Below are 20,929 nucleotides of genomic sequence, written 5' to 3' on the forward strand. Positions count from 1 at the left end.
TTATTTTTTTCTCCGCCTTACGAGAGCAATGTTTTGCTGATTTTTGAAAATAGTGCGGAAAGCAAAACTTCACCCGAATCCGCAGCCAAAAACAAATTATCCAAATTATAAAATTATCTGATTTAAGTATCTGTACCCGATGGTCAAATTATGTATTCGTATGTGTTGTTACGCGTGATTATAAATGGATGATCATCACCTTCAACAGCGGACTCGAGGCTACGGTTGATGCGCGCATCTTTAATGGTAACATAATACACTGATGAATGAGCGCTGCTTTTAAATGAACATTTCTTTGTTCAAATTTGACAGAATTTAATTTTCTTAATGGCATAAACAGGCTTTACTCTCTTGAAACTTAAACTGGAATGGAACATAGGATACTCATATTTTAGAGAATGTAGTTAATATTTTCGTTAATAATGATTTATCTATCCACCCGCGACCCACCCGAAATTAATCAGAATGTTATTTTTATTAGCCTACTTGACCCGCCCGATCCGCAGATTATCCACAGAGCCCCCTCGGATATGACCGCGATCTGCGCATCACTATAATAATTTTGTCTGCTTCTGTATCCATTGCATATTGAGCTGTTTTACTTCATTTTCCGGGTCAGAACGTCTACATTTGGTTGTTTTGGCAATGTATAGTGTAAATGCAAATATCGGATACGGGTCACTTTTAAAAGATGATGTAAGCGGGTCGTCAAAAAAATCGGATATAGTCAGCAAATCGGAATTGGGCATCAAGACCTGCAGTGTAAATGCGGCCATATATGGCGGAATAGCACTGGGAGCACTTCGACTCGACGCAGTAAAATCATCACTCCTGAAAAATCCTCTCCCTCTCACTTCTGTCATTAGAACCAACGTGACTTTTTACTGCGCCGAGTCGAAGTGCTCCAAGTGCTATTCCGCCATACATTATAGTTATCCTTTTTAACCCGCTTAGAAAAGCGCCACGTTTTTTTTTGTGTCACCATACTTGGTCGTGTAACTACTCGTTTAACTGTATTTAAATAGGGAAAACGTGGAGGTGTTTGGTCGCTTCTAACTTCATCTCTGTTTGATCCCTAATGAATGAACTGGGCTAAGCTAAGTGCTAGCAAAGTGTCACCGCACGATTGAGTGCACACACTGAGATGAGAGAGGTATGTATCAGCTCGTCTTAGTTAAGGGAATAACATAGTTTAATATGAAAAAACGGTGGAGTGTTCCTTTAAAGAGAACTAGTACAAAATATTTTTTTCTCTTCACGCAAAGCCAACACTAATAAGCTCAGAGCCTGCGTTGCCCCCACAAATGTAGCAAACATCCAATGAATTCAAAGCCTCAAATTGTTTGTGTTTCCAATAACAGGTTTAAGACGCTGAGTGACATCAACTCAAACCACTTCCTGCTGTTTAACTGTGGGACTCGCTGGCTGTCGTTTTGGCTAGGCTTCCTGTCCGCTACTGTGACTCTAATGGTGGCACTGTTCGTAGTGCTCAGCCCCAATGAGGCCATAAACCCTTCTCTAAAGGGCCTGGCCTTATCTTACACGATACAGGTAACTCTCACAGCTAGACTAAGGGGCTGTTCACCTGTACACCTGGCCACTTCATGCGTTTTCTCAGATCGGATAGCTCCGATCGTGAAAAGACCAGGTGTAAATGCCCTCCGAAACGCATTCGAGACGGATTTGAATCCAATCGCTCAAACCACTTCAGGAGGAGATCTAGGCAGACAAAACTGGACAAGTGTAAATGCATCTGGTTGTTGAAACCACATATGGAAATTGTGCTCCTCCCAAAAATGCTTCAAAAAATAAACGTGTGAGAGCGTGTTATAGGCTATATGTTATGTTATAGCCAAATATGACGACGCTACTGGAACACGCTCAACTTTATTCATTAAGCCAACGTGCAAACTATCGCAAAAAGTGAAAGTCAGTCGCAGACACTTAACACACAGTAATTATCATTAAAAGTAGAGAAACGAAATGATCTTACCAGGGCTGTTGCCGCTTTCTCTTATTGCGGTCTTTGATTTTGAAATTTTAGCTGATGATCAATAAAATGCAGCTCATATCTGTTGATTTCGGTGACGTGCACTCCATTAAAATTTCATATCGTGCGGGAATTGAAGATCGGATTTAAATCCGCTTTGCAAAAACACATTTATGTGATCAGGTGTAAATGGAATCGTTTTGATAAATTTGAATTAATTGAATTGAATTAATGTATTTATTTCGAGCAATATATAATGACACCTAACAAAGGCAATAAAGAAGCATTTTGATTCATCTATACAACAAGTTAAATTCATCATACTTTAACAACATAATTCCATATATTGCTCGAAACGGAGTGGGTAGAAGTCAAACTTATTTAAACCCACCCCGGTTACAATTAACAGGAAAAAACAAAAACAAAAACAAAGGTAGTTGCTTCCTTAATTATAAACATTATCATAACACTCAATTAATTGTATATATAAATGCGTATGAGAAAAAACATGAAAAAGAAAATGACAAAAAAAAAAAAAAAAAAAAACACACAAAAATATCTTAAATACACACATATTACTGCAGGTAACAGCCCCAGACTATTCCATAGTTTAACCCCGCATACAGACACACAAAAACTCATCCTAGTAGTTCTGATCGTTGGTATTACATGAATAACTTTTGTATGTTAGCAGGTAATAGGTTGTGAAATGCTTTAAATAAAAATTGTGCTGTAATAAATTTAACTAGGTCCTGTATTTTTAATAATTCTGATTTAAGAAAAAGTGGATTTGTGTGTTCAAGATATTCAGCCTTGTGTATGGTACGTAAAGCCCTTTTTTGTAAAATAAATAGTGATTGTATTAAGTTATTATAATTATTTCCCCATACAACAATATAAAATACGGAGTGTATTCTCATCAAGAACCTGTTTGGCTTTATTTATTATCGCAAGGATTTTGGAGACTTTGGTTTTTATGTGTCTGATGTGAGTTTTCCAAGTTTTTCATCTATCTCAATCATCTTATCCGTTTTTCAAATCAATAAATATTCCAATGGTAGATTTTTTTATTGTCCAATGCATTTGATAATTCTTCTATAGCATCAATTATAGCCATAGATGTAGATATTTTGCTTCTAAATCCATATTGACTTTCATTAATCAGTTTGTTTTTCAACAAATTTTTCTAATCGAGTATTAAATATTTTTTTTCTAGAATTTTTGAAAATTGAGGAAGCAATGATATTGGTTTATAATTGGTAAAATTATGTTTATTTCCATTTTTGAACAGTGGAATAACTTTTGCAATTTTCATTTTCTTGGGAACACAACCATTTAGAAGTGACTGATTACAGATGTGCGTTAGAGGTGTAATCAGTGACTGATTACAGATGTGCGTTAAATCAGATCCGATCTGAGAAAACACATGAAGTGGCCAGGTGTAAACGGCCCCTAAAACAGTAGGCGAACAACTGAAGGATATCTGAGCACTTTGTGTTCATGCCGTTTCAGCTGACTGGAGTCCTTCAGTTTGTGGTGAGATTGTCCACTGAGCTGGAGGCGAAGTTCACCAGTGTAGAGAGACTGCTGGAGTATATTACGGTAAGAGACGAACATTAGGTCAACCTTCGGGTCATCATGCATTCATATTCAGTTTAGCCAGTTCAGATAATCATGAACATGGTTTTATCACTGCTTCATTGTGTGCTGCAGAGTTGTGTATCAGAGGGTCCACGAAGTGTCAAAGGTGCTCACGTCCCCGCCGGCTGGCCACAGGAGGGCGCCATTACCTTTAAAAACTACAGTATGAGATACAGGGACAACACGCCCATGGTCCTCAGTAATCTCCACGTTCATATTAATCCAGGGGATAAGCTTGGCATTGTGGGACGTACTGGCTCTGGTGAGAGAGAACATGTTCTATTCAAAGCTTAATTTTATGTTTTTAAATGTTACGAATCATTTCCGCTTATTGTTATAAGTTCAGATTTATGTAGTAATGCATAATGGATTAAATTAAGAGATGGGGGGAAATCAATGTTAAAGTCGTCATTCGACTTTATGACCAAATGTGGCTGCCATCATAAAAATGCATAAAGTAGCTAGTGGATTTCAGTATTATTATTATTAGTATTTTTTGATTTGATTTATTAGACAGTAACAAAAAATGCATAACAAGAAGTCATCACAGTGACATTATACATTAATCAGAACTGTTGAGGATAACACAAGAAAGTTACAAACTTATTTCCATTGTGGTCCTCATTGTAGTCTGATAAAGATGGCCAGGCAAGTTACAGATGACTAAAAGGTACCTTGTACATTCAGCCACATCCAAATAAAAATAAAATAAACAAATACATACACTGCAATAATAAATATTCTTTAAGATCACATAAAAAATTTAATCTAATTAGCATTTAGCAACCATTCACCACATGCTCTATTAAAACAACGATCTGACTGGCTTAACTTAATCTCAACTGGGAGTTTGTTCCATTCCATTGCTGCCGTGTACAACTGTTCAACTGTTAACTGTTAAAAGGTGTTTTGCCCAGAACAGCTCTTAAATCTACAAGGAACTATGTCTGTGGCACTACCTCTAGTTGAGTAGCTATGAGAGTTCATAATAAGCTTAAAATAATCTTTAAAATACATTGGCTCATTCCTATACAAAATCTTTCATGTTAATCTCAGTTTCAACTGTCAACCATTTTAATTTCTTACGTTCGGGAGAGCCGACATGGTTCCTATTGTTGAGGTTTAAAATTACCATCCTGACTAATTTATTCTGTGCCGTTTGGAGTTGAACTTTTATCCTCTTAGGGGTGCTGCTGTACCATGTAGTACAGGCATAATCGAAGTGTGGCTATAATCGAAGTGTGGCTGAATTAAAGCATTTGCTAACATTTAGTTTAATGTTACATAAAGTTTCTTTATTTAGAAACTGAATTTAATTATTTGGTTCACTTTTATAATAACCCTTTGACTATCCAAATCACAGCCTAAATATTTTACACAATTTTTAACTTCAATCTGGGTGCCACCCACAGACATTTTGAGCTCAGGAGTCCTACTCAACCTTATTTTTGAACCAAATAGAATAGATTCAGTTTTCCCCAGATTATGTTCTTTAACTCATCACTTAAATGGTTCTCAATAATTCTTTGTCCTTATGGGAGAACACCAAGGCTGAATCATCCACGTAGAGAAAAAGATTACAATTGCAAACAGATTTCATATCATGTATATACAAGAGAAACAACAATGGGCCCAGGACACTACCCTGAGGCACCCCACACGTTATTTCTCTAGCCTCAGACAGAGTGCTGTTAATATCAACTCTTTGATACCTCTCAGTCAAGTATGATCAAATCCATTCACATGCCATACTGTTAAAACCTAGGGCTTTTAGTTTAATCAGCAAGATCTGATGGTCAACGGTATCAAATGCTTTCTGGAGGTCTAACAATACCATGCCACAAAGTTTACCCAAGTCGATCTCTCTTCTTAAATAATCTGTCAAATATAATAAACACGTATACGTAGAATAAGATGTTCTGAAACCAGATTGCAATTCATAAAACAAATCAGAATTACTAATGTAATTATTTATTTGCTCTTGTATTATTCAGGGATGCAAACACGTGTATGGTCAAAAAAGAGAGAGGTTATCAAAGCCCTCGCCCCGCGGCAAATATCCAGATACTTATATAATTGTGATGAATTTAATCCTTTGTAAATTATCATTTTGCAGTGTAAGATTACGGTTAACACCTTTAAATATTACATAAATATATTATTATGTATTTTTATTAAACTTAACTATTAAACAAAAAGTAATTCTTGAAAAAATCTGCACAGTAATTGTATAAAATCTAAACATGTTAATAAAAACAAATTGCTATTAGTACTCTTCTAAAATTCAATCAGGCAATCATTTCTCAATTTTAGATTTATACATTAATGTCAAGAATTTAGAAGTGTATATATTTATATAGCCTACGTTACACTACACAGAAATAATACACAATTAAATTATGCTTATTTTAAATGTATTGAGCAGGCTATGTATAAAAAAAAAAAAATCCTGCTGTAACCGGAAGAGGCGCCCGCGCTGTTTGAATAACGTTACTGAATGGAGAATGAGTGACAGCCGCAGAGGAGGGAAAACGAGTTTCCGTACACTTTAATGATGTAAATAGACTTCTGTCCCTCACATTAAGCTATGGAATGGCTTCAGATGACTTTGTCACCCAAAGTCACCCAAACTGATGTGAAAAAAGCGGGAGGCGCCGAAAAGCTGTTTGCATCCCTGATTATTCTCTCCAGAACTTTTGATACAACCCCCAAAATCGAAACTGGTCTATAATTACCCTCTTCTAATTTGCTCCCTTTTTTATATAGCGGAACAACCCTAGCAAGCTTCAGATCTTTCGGAACTCTACCTGACATAATTGAAAGATTAAAAATATGAGTGAGATATGGAGAAATATATTCTGCAGCATCTTTTAAAAATCTGGCAGAAATTTCATCTAGACCAATTGCCTTCGAACACTTAAGTTCCTTCAATAACTTTAATACCTCGTCCTGTGATACCATAGAAAGGCTTGGTAGCTTTTACTTTTCAAGTAAAAAAGGAGTTAAATTTATCCGCAACCTTTAATTGATTAGAAGAGAGCTCCCCATTGATGTTAAGGCAAATATTTTTTTGTCTTTGTCTTAAGCCTATTACTGTACCCAATTTGTTTCAATGACTGCCAAAGTTTCTTTGGGTTAACTTTATGCTCAGTTAATTTATCACGAACAAAGTCCCTTTTACACGTTTTAATCATCTTTTGCACTATATTTCTTAACTTCTTATAATTACCCAAGTCATCCCGCTCTTTACTCTTCCTAAATACAGAAAAGGCTTTATTTCTCTTACTAATTGCTTCTAAAATATCACCATTCATCCATGGCTCTGACCTCAGTTTTACTCTAATAGTTTTTATCGGAGCAACTTTATCTACTGCCCCCATGCTTCATCAACATCCGAACATAACACTAAAGGCCAATTCACTCAACACTCAATAAAGACCTCACGACTATATTTTCTCAATGACCTGACCTTAATTGTGTTTTGTTTCTTCAATACAACTTTATACTTTTTCCTTGTACAATAAAATGAGTGGTCACTCATAGTACAATTTACAACCCCACTCTGAGAAATCATAGATTGCTCAGATACCAAAATGAGATCAATGACCGTTTGACTCATTTTAGCCACACGTGTGGGCTCTTGAATTAATTGCTGTAAATCGAAAACCTGGCAAAACCTATTTAAGGCTTTGTACATCCCATGCTCCTTGTTAGAGACATCAGTATTAAAATCACCTATCATTATAACCTCATCCTTAAAATCACTACAGGGGACAAAAGATTCTTCCAACAACTGATAGAAATGATTCTGATCAGGAGGTCTATACAGAGCCCCAATTAATATAGGCTTACTTTTAGTTAACCGTACATCAAACCACACAGCTTCAATAAGATCGTGATTTAAATCCATTCTGCCATTAAAACAAATATCAGCCCTAATATAAACACATACTCCACCCCCATTCTGATTTCTATCTTTTCTTAAAACAACATAATTTTCAATTCCAACTTCTCCTCTGACTCCGTTACCACACACCTGCCGTCCAACGCACCCTCCTTCCGGTGCCAGCCACCCTCCATGTCCGCTGTCGTAAAATCTCTGATTCCCCGAAGAAGTAAAGTCATGTAATATAAATGAGGATTTTCTGCATCTCATACAGTTTCGCTCATCGCTCTCTTTCTGACTCAGGGAAGTCCTCTCTGGGCGTGGCGTTGTTCCGTTTGGCAGAGCCGGCTGAGGGCACTATTCTGATAGATGATGTGGACATCTGCAAGCTGGGCCTGAAAGATCTTCGCAGCCAACTGTCCGTCATCCCACAGGATCCTGTACTCTTCATCGGCACTGTCAGGTGACCTCTCACCGACCAACTCTACACTTCTACTCGCTACGTCACGATGATTCAATTTACTTTACTCCTTTTTTTTTTTATTCACAATAAGTACTTATTCTAGCAGTCTTATTCATTGAAATGACCTGAACTGAAATAAGGCAACATTCATTGTGTGATATCGAAAAATAAAATGGCAGTTATCCTCGATACTTATAACCTCAATCTGTGTACATTTTTGTGTATTGTATTCTTGTACATGTTGTAATGTGCAGATTGAGGAACTGTGCCTTTAGTGTGTGTGTGTGTGATTTACTGTGTGTAGGTATAACCTGGACCCGTTTAACAACTACAAAGATGAGGAGCTCTGGCTGGCGTTAGAAAAGACCTTCATGAAGGACACGGTAAAGACTCACTCTACACAAGGCCCGCAAGCAATACTGGATATAGTTTTGATTATGTTTCAAGTATGTACTTCTCTAGATCTTGTGTCAGAGGGCTTCTCCAAATATGTTCCTCATTTTTCAAATAGTAGAACACAGCCTGAATGCTCACTCTTTTTCAGCTACAGGTTTCAGACTTGATCAACATTACCTGTTTTAAATAATGATGCACTTCTACTTCTTTCACTGTATATGATAAAGTTAGCTTTTCAGGTGATCAGCGGGGTGCCATAGTTTCATTATTTCACCACTCATGGTTTCTAATAGGAGCAGCTCAAACATCATGAAGTTAATCTAGCCTTTTATGTGAGGATATCATTTATTGAGAGAGCAAAAAAGAAAGAAACACACAATATAAGAGTGTGTAGTAAAAGTAATAAGTTACTGTGAGCTGCACTATAGTGATGAAACAGACGTAACATCTGCTTAAATTCTTCTCCGTACCTTTCACACTTTGGTCCACGGTAACATAAAAAAGAAAGGAGAAACAGTAATTGAATATAATGGTCATAGTATATAAAATAAACACTCAAGCATTCAGGTGTTATCCGCACTTCTCTTTCTCTCTCTTGCAGATTGCTAAGCTGCCAGAGAAGTTACACTCTCCAGTAGTGGAGAACGGAGAGAACTTCTCAGTTGGAGAGCGGCAGCTCATGTGTATGGCCAGAGCACTGCTCCGTAAGTCCAAAGTAAGACTACAAAACACACACCAGAATCCCTTGCTCTTAACAGGGTCTGATAAAGTCGTGTTCATAGATCATTCTATTGGATGAGGCGACGGCGTCTATAGACTCCGAGACTGACAGCATGATCCAGCGGACCATCAGAGAGGGTTTCCAGCACTGCACAGTGCTCACAATCGCCCACAGGATTAACACCGTGTTGGAGAGTGACCGCATACTCGTCATGGAGCATGGCAAGGTAATCCACTACTTTTTAATGTATAAATTGACATTACATTCAACTAAATACAGTACATTACTGTCTGATAGCATTATTGAAGACCTCTATTCCCCTTGTGTAGCAACGCATAAGCTATTTTCTGTGATTTTGTGGGCACTTCCGATTCATTCGCAGCTAATAACCGGAAGAATAACAGAATGATGTAAATGGTAAAATGATTATGATTATAAATTAAAATAATATGATTATAAATTAAAATAATATGATGGCAAATATCAGTTTGCAATGGAAGCTTGTTTACGCCACTGAATAATAAATAAATAATAATAATTGCGACTTTTTCTCACAATTCTGACTTTTTTTCTCACAATTGCGAGATATGAAGTCAGAATTGTGAGAAATAAAGTCGCAATTCTGAGAAATAAAGTCAGAATTGCATGATATAAACTATTCTGAGGTAAAAAAAAAAGTCTGTCTTTTTTCCCTTAGAATTGGACTTTATGGGCCCTATCTTGCACCCAGCGCAATTGACTTTGTACGCTGACGCATGTATCATTCCTATTTTGCACCCGCGCAAAGCGCGCTTTTCCCTCCACAGAAGCACGTCGCTAAACTAGGGAATGAACTTGCGCTCCCTGGGCGGTTCAGCGCAAAAAAGGAGGCGTGTTCCGGCGCAAACGTTCCTTCATGCTATTTTGCAGGTTTAGAAAACAATTGCGCCACTAACCAGGAAAAAATAGTTTAAAGTCAGTGGCGCGTTGCGCATGTTATTCATATACTATTTTAAGGGCGCATGCTTGGCCATAATCAATGTAGCGTGTGCACAACGCGCATACACTTTAATTCTCTCATCTACACAGAAGCAGCAGTTTTCATTTTTGCAAATCATACATTATTATGATAGATAGATAGATAGATAGATAGATAGATAGATAGATAGATAGATAGATAGATAGATAGATAGATAGATAGATAGATAGATAGATAGACAATTTATTATAAAAGCATACATCTAGCTTACACATTTACCCAAATTATCATACACCTTTTTAACCGAAGTTAATTTGGGTGGGTTTCTCCATCCCCAACGTCCCTGACGAGAGCGTTGCTCTCCTTGGCTGTGAACCGCTCCTGGCGCGCGCCTGGCAAATCCGCCGTTATAATAGGAATCCGCTTTAGAGCAAAGCGCGTCTGCTCTTAAAGGGAATGTGAGATGACGCTCTGATTGGTTTATTTCACGTCACGCCCAAACCACACCTATGAATAATGAAGCTACTTCAGACCAACCCATTTTAGATTTGCGCCAGGCGCAAGAGTTATTTATTCCGCTGGGAAAATAGCAACAGCGCCAAGACCCGCCCACAAAGTTACTTGCGCTTTGCGCTTTGACACTTGCGTTTCAGATCGTTAAAATAGGGCCCTATATCTCACTATTGTGAGTTTATATCTGACAATTCTGAGAAAAGATGTCAGAATTGTGAGATATAAACTCACAATTATGTGTTATAAGGTCAGAATTGCGTGATATAAACTCGCAAATGCGAGAAAAAAAGTCGCAATGATCTTTTAAAATGTTTTATTTAGTGGCGGAAACAAGCTTCCATAGTTTGCAGCATAACAGGCAGTTTTTGTACAGCAGCTAAACTAAATGGAAGTGGATGAGAACGGAAAGCCTCGACACAATCGCTCTTACATTAAAGCTCCAATATGTAACTTATTTCCTCCAGTTGTGTACTTACAATATCTCAAAAGTCTCCAAAGATTTTAAATAACTGTCCGTCCCGGAAAAGAAATGTCGCCTCTCAGTGAGGCAATGTCCGCACTATCCTTTTTTTTCCGGTGTGGACCATGTGATATTCCACCACACCGGAATATCACATGGTCAAATGCGGAAGTGGTGGTTATAGCGTTATAGCCATAGACTGTATGGTTATTGCTGTTATGGATCACGATTACTCTTTGGCGAGTATTGAAGTGCCAACAAAACGAAAGCGTCCATATTCGGATACACGCAGAGACTGTGTGACAAACGGAGGAATAAAACCCGGATAAATATCGGCCAGGCGTTTTCGAGATGGAGAGAGCTGCGCGACAATCTTGGACTTGACAGAGACTCTGCTCTCGCGAGTGTAGGCTATTGATAGACAGGTAAGCAAATCATTTTTTTTTTTTTTTTGTATAAGTAACGTAATAGTTACAGTAAAGATGATTTTAATAGATATGAATTACACCACATGCCTGTAATAATATAGCATAACATTTCACGTTCCTTGCAGTTCATTAATTATGATGACATAAAATAATTCGATCAGACATACAGGTAATACAAAAACGAATAAATTACCTCATCCGTGATCATGATTCATTAATTCCATTTAGATACATCGCTAGATGGTGAAAACGCATTAAAAACGACATCTCCCATCGTCACCTCCTTCATAGCGTCATCAAGCTTCGCTTTTGTTATTGTTGGAAACTGCGCCCTCTTGTGGTTAAAAAATATTACATATTGGAGCTTTAAGAGTGAGGTGAACATAAGCCCTGTTGTGTTTTCTCCAGGTGGTCGAGTTTGACCCGCCGCAGGACCTGGTACAGAGGCCGGACTCTCTGTTTGCCTCTCTTCTAGCAGCAGCTAATCGAGCCAACTCGTGAAGCGCTCGGAAATTGATATTATATCTGTTTCACACATAATAAAGTCTCGTTTCTGTCTTGTACTGTATATAAGGCTTGTATGCTTCTAAGAACTTTCGAGGCGAGTCCGTGTGTGTTTCTCATCTTGGACGCCAGCTGTCTCTCTCCTCCTCCAGCACCAGAGTTTACTGGGCCACGGTTACTCACTGGAGACACTAACTGATGAAATGTTGAAATTTCAGCATCGTTGTGCATCTCAGACTGATGAGGGATTGAGGGAATTATTTTAATTTAGTGAAGAGACGGCGTGAAAGACATTAATCAGATATCAGTGAGTTTTTAATGCTTGTGTCCTTCAACTTGTGCAGTGATGCTCATTCACCCAAAAGATGCATCATTTTGAAAACAGAGACTTTCTTTCAAAGACGCTTGTATTTTAAAAAGTGTTGTTTTGTTGTTGTTGTTGTTGTATTTATAATTTTAAGAGTTGCAACATCTTATCTAAACACTTATTTAGGCCAGTAGCTTGATATTGATATCACATTACAGTAATGTGATTTGATACTTTCTGCCCTGGGACTGCAGGTGAAATTTAGCTCTGTGGCTAATTCTGGGACAGTTTCTTACTGTCCATTGTCCCTGCCAAAAAAAAAAAAAAATGAACGTATTTTTACATAAAAATTGGTTTAGGCTATTGAGAATTTGGTTCAGAGAATTGGGTTCAGTGTTTTAGCAAACTGTAAACACAAATCCAAATTTTCAAACTAAACTCACAAACCCATTGACTCTTCTTAAAAAGTCAAACAATTGCTGTACTAAAAATCAAACAATGCTTTCAGATCATACACACGAATCAGTAAAATTAAATCATTCATTAGACGCTACATAAAAAAGGAGAACAAAGCATCCAAAATGTTACAGAAAATAATAATATTGTATACAGTACAAGTACCGCACTGGGTAGTACATTAACATTAGCTCAAATGATCTATAGGGAATTTTAATAATTACTCATGAATATGATTAATATATTGCATATTACAGTTACATTAAATTATCGAAGTTGAAAATAGATCGATTGTATGAATAATCAATCACAACGAATTATAATTCCTCATTCATATATCAATAATCTTATTTCAGATCGATTATGAGATAACCCTTAATGGAAAATAATGTAATTATCAAACAGTTGTTTGTCCAGCAAAACGGCCGTAAGATTAACTTATCAACTTCTCAATAAAGTTATCACTTCTTATAATTTCAGGAAGAACAGTTTCTGGCCATGAAACCATTCTCCTGTCCTTATACAATTTAGGTTACTGAAAAGTAACAAATCAGCTTTGTAGCTTAAGATCGAACATTTTCATTGACTTCGTAACATGAGCAGGCAGACAGAATCAATCAGGAATATTGGGTTTTAATAAATGCAAAACTACAGCATATATACGAACTACACAATATGCACGGATTATATGTCTATGTACATACGGTTAAACAATACAAGATAACAGAACACGAATTAACAGAGGATGAGAGATATGAGAAAGAATGAGAGAGAGGGAGAGAGGATGAGCGAGCGAAAATGAAAGCAAAATATGCGATCAGAGATCGCAGTATGGCAAAAATCACAGACACTGTAACCTTTGAGAGAGACAACAAGGAATCACATCAATCAAATCAAATCAATACTTGCGTATGGTTCTCTTTGTATTTGCTTGAGGAAAGAAGGCGCGTGTGTCGTTCTCTTGGAGCTAGTTCTCTTGTGTCTTCCGGGCGAGTGCGGTCGCGTGAAGATTTAAAGGTTCACCAAACGTGAAGTTACCAACGAAACAAAAGAGTTCATCTCCCTTGTGGAGGGAGAGGCGAATATGAAAATAAAACTTAGTAAAGAAAAGAAAAACGGAGATGAGAGCTCCCTAAGGAGCCATGGAACCAGAAATTCCCTCAGACGAAGTGCTCGGGCGTGCTTCCTTAAGGAAGAGGAGCTGAACGCGGTCGCAGGAATTTCAAGAGAGTCTTTTTCTTTGAGTTGAAGTTGCCGGCTACATTCGCTTCACTGAATGTAGGGAAAGTCTGAAGACGAAAATAAAGAAAAGACTTAAAGAAAAGAAAAGAGAAACGGAGAAAAGCTCCCGCAGGAGCCATGGATCTTGAAACCCTCTCACAGAAAAAGTGCTCAGCGAGAAACTTCGGTGTCAGTCTCTTATGGAGAAGATGGGTTCACGCCTACTTCGCGTACGTGAACCAATCACCTTCAGAGATTTCAGAGCGGGAAGAATTTTCTTTGTCCTGTAGGCAACGCCCACTGGAATTAGTCATGAGGAGATGGGATTGAGCTGTTCGGCTTCCAGAAATATGAAAAGTGTAAAATAATGCACATTACTGCATCCTGCTATCGGAATTCGACTCCGTTAGATTGAGAGAATTTCAAAGATATCACACACGTCATATGAAGATAGGAATACAATATATAGGAATACAAAATTACATAAGACATGCATATTACAAGCATTTTAAGGTTCATTCCTTCAAATAACCGTCATAAACGGAGTGAATATAAACTGGGAAACACACAGGAGTATATGAAATATGACATGTTTAATGTTCAAAGTTTGTCTATATGTGTGCATTGGAATGTTGGCTCCCCGTTATCTCTCTTGCAGAGGAGCTTTGGGCTGCAGCCTGGGGAACCTAGTCCCGAGGTCGGGTTACAAGACAATATTGGGGAACATTCTTTCAATGAACACTTAGAATTCAAAACTGTACACTAGCAAACCACACCTCTATTATAAAGCAAACTAACCACACATGCATAATGGAATTGTACATATATTAAAAGGATATTTCGATCCTAAGTTACACACAAAGGTGTGTGGCGTGTGTGGCATGTGTGTGTGATGTCACGTAGCAGGAGAAAGTTTCGTTATCTCTCTGTGGGTCTCTTTGAAGCTCCCCACAGGGGAAGAAGAATGTTGGTTTCAGGTTCTGGAGTGTCTCTGAGATGCAATAAGTGTCGGGCGAGCTGTAAAAGTTGCCACCAGCGCAGACCTAGCGGCTCTGGGGCTATGAGTTACATTTACAGGTTAAACGTTAAAAGGTTTCCCAAAATTTATGACAAGGCTTCTGGAGTTTTGTGTGCAGGGAAAAACAGAATCATGATTCTTGCAAATCCGTTACATTACTATGTCTGATTTCAAAGAAATTGATGGCAAAAGTTTGGAAGAAACCGTACAGCACCTTAAAACATCAACTTGCACTCTTGACACACTTCCCACATCATTTTTCAAAAGTGTGTTAAACAGTTTAGAAGCAGATCTTCTAGAAGTGGTAAATGCCTCACTTCTCTCTGGGAGTTTTCCAAACTCCCTGAAAACTGCAGATGTCAAGCCCCCCCTGAAAAAGAACAATCTGGATAAGACCATATTAAGCAACTATAGGCCGATCTCAAATCTTCCTTTCATAGGCAAGATCATTGAAAAAGTTGTCTTCAATCAGCTGAACAAATTCTTATGCTCGAATGGATACTTTGATCAATCTGGTTTCCGACCGCACCACAGCACAGAGACAGCGCTCATAAAGATAATAAACGATATTCGCTTAAATACTGATTCAGGCAAATTATCAGTGCTGGTACTACTCGACCTCAGTGCTGCATTTGACACTGTCGATCATAACATACTTCTTGACAGGCTGGAAAACTGGGTGGGGCTTTCTGGGATAGTCCTAAAATGGTTCAGGTCATACTTAGATGGGAGAGGTTATTATGTGAGTATAGGAGATCATAAGTCTAAGTGGACATCCATGACATGCGGAGTCCCTCAAGGCTCAATTCTTGCGCCACTCCTGTTCAACCTGTATATGCTCCCAATGAGCCAAATAATGAGAAAGAACCAAATTGCTTACCACAGCTATGCAGACGACACACAGCTCTACTTAGCCCTATCGCCTAACGATTACAGCCCCATTGACTCCCTGTGCCAATGCATTGATGAAGTAGACAGTTGGATGTGTCAAAACTTTCTTCAGTTAAACAAAGACAAAACTGAAATCATTGCATTTGGAAACAAAAATGAAGTTCTCAAGGTGAACGCATACCTTCACTCTAGGGGTCAAACAACTAAACATCAAGTCATGAATCTTGGTGTGACACTAGAGTCAGACCTTAGTTTCAGTAGTCATGTCAAAGCAATAACTAAATCAGCATACTATCATCTGAAAAATATTGCAAGAATTAGATGCTTTGTTTCCAGACAAGACTTAAGGTGATGAAACACAGGAGTGATTGTTGCTTGGGCAATACATTTCTATCTGGATAATTTAGATCAGTCGTGGGCCCTGTGTCTCATCTGGTTGCCTGTTGACGGCAACATTGCTCAAAAAGTTGCCCTGTGTATAATCACCTTTAGAGAAACTTGTTCATGCTTTCATCACCAGCAGAGTGGATTATTGTAATGGACTCCTCACTCGCATTCCCAAAAAGACCATAAGACAGTTGCAGCTCATACAGAACGCTGCCGCCAGGATTCTGAGCAGAACCAGAAAATATGAACATATCACACCAGTCCTCAGGTCTTTACACTGGCTCCCAGTTAGATTTAGGATTGACTTTAAAGTATTATTACTGGTATATAAATCATTCAATGGCCTAGGACCTCAATACATTGCAGATATGCTCACTGAATATAAACCCAACAGAACACTCAGATCATTAGGATCATATCAGCTAGAAATACCAAGGGTTCACTCTAAGCATGGCGAATCTGCTTTAGCTATTATGCCAGCCGCAGCTGGAACCAGCTTCCAGAGGAGATCAGATGTGCTCCTACAGTAGTCACTTTCAAATCCAGACTCAAAACACATCTGTTTAACTATGCATTTAATGAATGAGCACTGAAACACCGACTGTTTGTACTGTACTGTATTTTATTTTCTAAACTGTTTTAATTTTAATTTTATTATTTTAATTTCTTCTATGTAAAGCACTTTGAATTAGAGTTCTGCACTCCCGCGGGAGTCAGAAACTCCTGACGCAAAACAGAGCGGCGCGGGACAAATTTTGAAAGGTCATTGCGGGAGCGGGCGGGGTGATGAAGGTGCACTTGCGGGTGCGGGCGGGGGGGATGATACGCTGCACTCCCGCAAATTAAATATGAGTGTAAAGTAAAATATATAAATGATTAAAGTAGCGTACATAATTTGTAGTTGTGAGGGAGATTCTGTTTGGCAGCAATAAAAACCTTTTAAGCAGCCTAAACTTGGATGTTGTCGTTTGGTGTAGGGCGGGGCCTAATCTCACGCACACTTGTTTAGAGACAATTCCTTCCCGCTGCTCAGTGTTCGAATTCGAAAGCTTCAAGTTCAAAATAGACAGCATGGACGAGGAAAAAAGCACCTCTAGTGCTTCAGATATAGGCCTAAGCGCTTCAGATGTAAGCACTTCTCTAAAGAAAGGCACATTTACTACAAAAAAAAAATCACGAAACATCAAATCAGACATTTGGCAGTCTTTTTCGGTTGTGCATGATGGAGAGGGGAATCAACTACCTTTTGCCTGCTGCCATAAATGCCAAAAGGTGTTAACATACAACGGACACAAATCGCATTTTTTTTCCCAAGACCTTTCGTGAGACAGAAAGTGAACATACATCCTGCCTGCCGTCTTGCGGGCATTTGCGGGCGGGAGCGGGACATAATATCACAGATGCGGGCGGGAGCGGGACTAAAAATGACAAATCTTTGCAGGAGCGGGACTGAACACTGCGGGAGCGGGACTGAAAATGGTGTCCCGCGCAGGTCTCTACTTTGAATTGCCATTTTGTATGAAATGTGCTTTATAAATAAACTTGCCCTACCCTGCCCTGCATAGGATTATTCAATGCATTCTCATCCTAGGGCGTCATTATACTGATGCTTTTGACATTTCGTCTACACTCAACACACATGGCACCTTTTAGCGTCAATATGAGACGCCTAGAGCTTTGTTCGGTTATGGGTAGGTTTAGGTCTGGGGTAGGGTTAGGGTTAGACCGCTAGGAGGCGCCTTCTGGCCCATATCTATCTGCATCTCATATTGACGCTAAAGGGTGCCATGTGCGTTGGATGTAGACGAAATGTCAAAAGCGTCAGTATATGACGCCTTGGGATGAGAACGGGCTGGATTATTCTATGATATCGTTGTGTCTTTTTGAAAAAAATGTATGCTGGTCGACTATTCACAACCATTAAATAGACGAGCACAAGCAGGAAATAAAATTCTCCTTTTGTGGTCATAAAACAAAGAGGGCCAAACAGCATTAGAACACCAGGGTGAATTCATTTTCATTTAATGGTGAACTATCCAAACTGTTTTGTTTAAGTTGTGTGTGTGTGTGTTGTTACACGTGTTTAAATGTGTTTTTGAGCTCCACTAGCTTAGTTGTTTTAACAGTTGATAGAATTGTAGGCTATTGGTGGTGCTAGCATTATTTTTAGTCAAACGCAATGCTTTATATCTGCGGTTCTGAACATTTAGCATATAGCCCTAATATTTGTGTAATTTTCACAGTTTCTACAAGCTGTAGGCCTAACAAATATTGCAGTAATATACACACGTTGCAGGAGCGGGCGGTATTGGTCAGAAATTCAGCGGGAAAAAAAAACGGTCCCGCGCAGTGCTCTATTGGCCAGATTCACCGCATGACAACGATCACGTGTGTTTCGTGTTTATTCTCACACCTTCAGTTCCACTAATGCTCACAAATCTGTTTTTATAACAGTAAAATCTCTTTTCATCTAGTCGATGTTATATTGTGTCATGTTTATCAAAATAAAACTGATTAAAAAAAACGTAGACCCCACTACATTGGTATTTAAATATAAGCTTATGTTGAACTTTATTCTTGTATAAACAGCTGTATTAAGCAGTACTACAGTGTAGGCTGCATAATGTATTAAATAGAAAAGTATCTGAAGCGTCTGTGTATTTGACAAATATAGCATTTATTTCACTTCAGCTGTGGTAAAGTATGCAAACACAGCATGAGCGTCACTACGAGAAGCAGAAAGTGTCCGACTCCTAAACGCCTGCACGCGGCAACTCTCAACGATCGGTTACATCCATCCGCAGTCGATGTCCAACACACCTTACATCACAACTATAACGATAGTAGCACAGAGGAACAATATCGTTGGAATCACTTTCAGAACGATTTTTTTTTCAAGCTGATGAAAGATACAAACATTGACAGCCTACACAAAACCTTTCCATTTTCTTCTGTCATGTCAAACTAGCAAATAACAATTAAGCTTGTGTAGTGTAGGAAATATAAGCTGACTACGCCACCTCCTTATTTAAGGCAGGAGGATCCACAGATCACAATACTTGATTCTAGGCAACAAATGTAGTTTGTAAAAAAAACAACAAAAAAACACTTCTAAATTGTATTGCTCCAACACAGACCATCAAATGTTAAACTGTGTCCATAATAAAATCCACATAAGTAGGAAATAGCTCTCCTCAAGACTGCAGGAGGGTCGGGCTGCTCTTATGGACCTCCTGCCACCTGTCAGAGACAGAAGAAGAAGACAGAAGAAAACCCACAGCATACACCACAAATCAGAAGTAACCTTTAAATAGGGTGACCAGACGTCCAGAAAAATTTGGGACCGTCCCGAAATCTAAGCTGTTGTCCCGAATCCCGAATCCGCCCCTAATTGTCTCAAAAAATTACTCTAAAGCAAAATCTTGAGTAGTTATTGTCTGATAAAACATTAAAAAACATTAAAAACTGTCCGTGGAGGTCGAATCGTCCTGCAGCCATTTTGGTTGGTTGATTGGCACTGTGTGTAAAAAAAAACTTCGAACTAATGTCTGATGTCGGGTTACACAAAGCAAATCATATACACAATTATTTATTTAATGACCGACAATTTAGTTGTAATAATAATTTTGGCATAAGGCTTATTAGCATTAGGCTATGATTTACGCACTGTTACAACAGTCATTGTTTTTTATTTTTAACCATGACATTTGAGTTCATGATTTTAATGTTTTTTTTTTTTTGTGGCAGACTAAAGACTAATGAAATACTGTTGATCTTTGAATAAAAATATGTTTGGTTCAGGTTTGAAATTCATTATCTTTTATTATAGGCTATGTAGTCTAATATCATAGATGGCATATCATATTTGATGAAAGCCTCAAATGCATCTGTTGTTGCAACAACCATTTATGCTGTCTTGATCATATGACTAGCACCTGCACCTGAAACTGATTGCTGGCCAGTCTCCTCCCACACTTGCTTAGGCTTGTTATCCTACTGGTTATAAGGGACAAAACTGTATAAAACTGTATACCAGATTAAAGGAGAATCATTATGAATGAACGTTTGCTATATCAACATCCAAACAAAGAGAATACACTTAAATGATGTCGTTGTCAGTACATGTCAAGGTTTTCTTGCATTTTTTGCTGCCCATCATGTGTAAAGATACTTTTCATACACGAGAAGTGAGTTCAAACCCGGACACGCAAGTGGTTGCCGTGGTAACCTTAATTTAACTTATATATTTTTTTCCTACTATGGAAGTCAATGGGACCCAGAAACTGTCTGGTTACTGACATTCTTCTAAATATCTTCCTTTCTGTTCAGCAGAAGAAGGAAATTCATACAGGTTTGAAACAACATGAGGGTGAGTATATGATGACAGAATTTTCATTTTAAAGTGAACTATTCCTTTAACAAAAGTCAAGGGTCAAGAGCTCATCTAAAGTAAACACTGATCATCATAATGGCGACTTCAAACTAAATCTTCAATAAAACATCAACATCTAAACCTCTGTTAATTCTCAATAAAACTTCTGTAGATGTATGACAGATATGAAGTCAAACTTTAATCACATATATATATATATATATATATATATATATAATTATCGGAAGTTTCTCCAGTGTTATTTTAACACTCTGTAGATTGGACCCATACAGACATTCAGTAGTGTCCATTTAACA

At 38.1% G+C, this 20,929-nt stretch overlaps 1 protein-coding gene across 1 annotated transcript in view; it reads left to right on the forward strand.

Moving 5' to 3' along the window:
• Window positions 1-11,957, forward strand: part of LOC311079866 (ATP-binding cassette sub-family C member 12-like) — a gene marked incomplete at both ends in the record, with an annotated part of 97,112 nt that extends 85,155 nt beyond the window's left edge. Inside the window, 8 exons of the mRNA XM_084109591.1 lie at window positions 1,362-1,551; window positions 3,503-3,592; window positions 3,704-3,893; window positions 7,821-7,980; window positions 8,285-8,363; window positions 8,978-9,091; window positions 9,159-9,323; window positions 11,865-11,957. Coding sequence (XP_083965717.1) covers window positions 1,362-1,551; window positions 3,503-3,592; window positions 3,704-3,893; window positions 7,821-7,980; window positions 8,285-8,363; window positions 8,978-9,091; window positions 9,159-9,323; window positions 11,865-11,957 — 1,081 coding nt within the window. The remainder of the gene's footprint in view (window positions 1-1,361; window positions 1,552-3,502; window positions 3,593-3,703; window positions 3,894-7,820; window positions 7,981-8,284; window positions 8,364-8,977; window positions 9,092-9,158; window positions 9,324-11,864) is intronic.
• Between the last annotated feature and the right edge of the window lie 8,972 nt (window positions 11,958-20,929).

The sequence above is a fragment of the Abramis brama genome (assembly GCF_963993115.1).
Source record: "Abramis brama genome assembly, chromosome: 3".
Lineage (NCBI taxonomy): Eukaryota > Metazoa > Chordata > Actinopteri > Cypriniformes > Leuciscidae > Abramis > Abramis brama.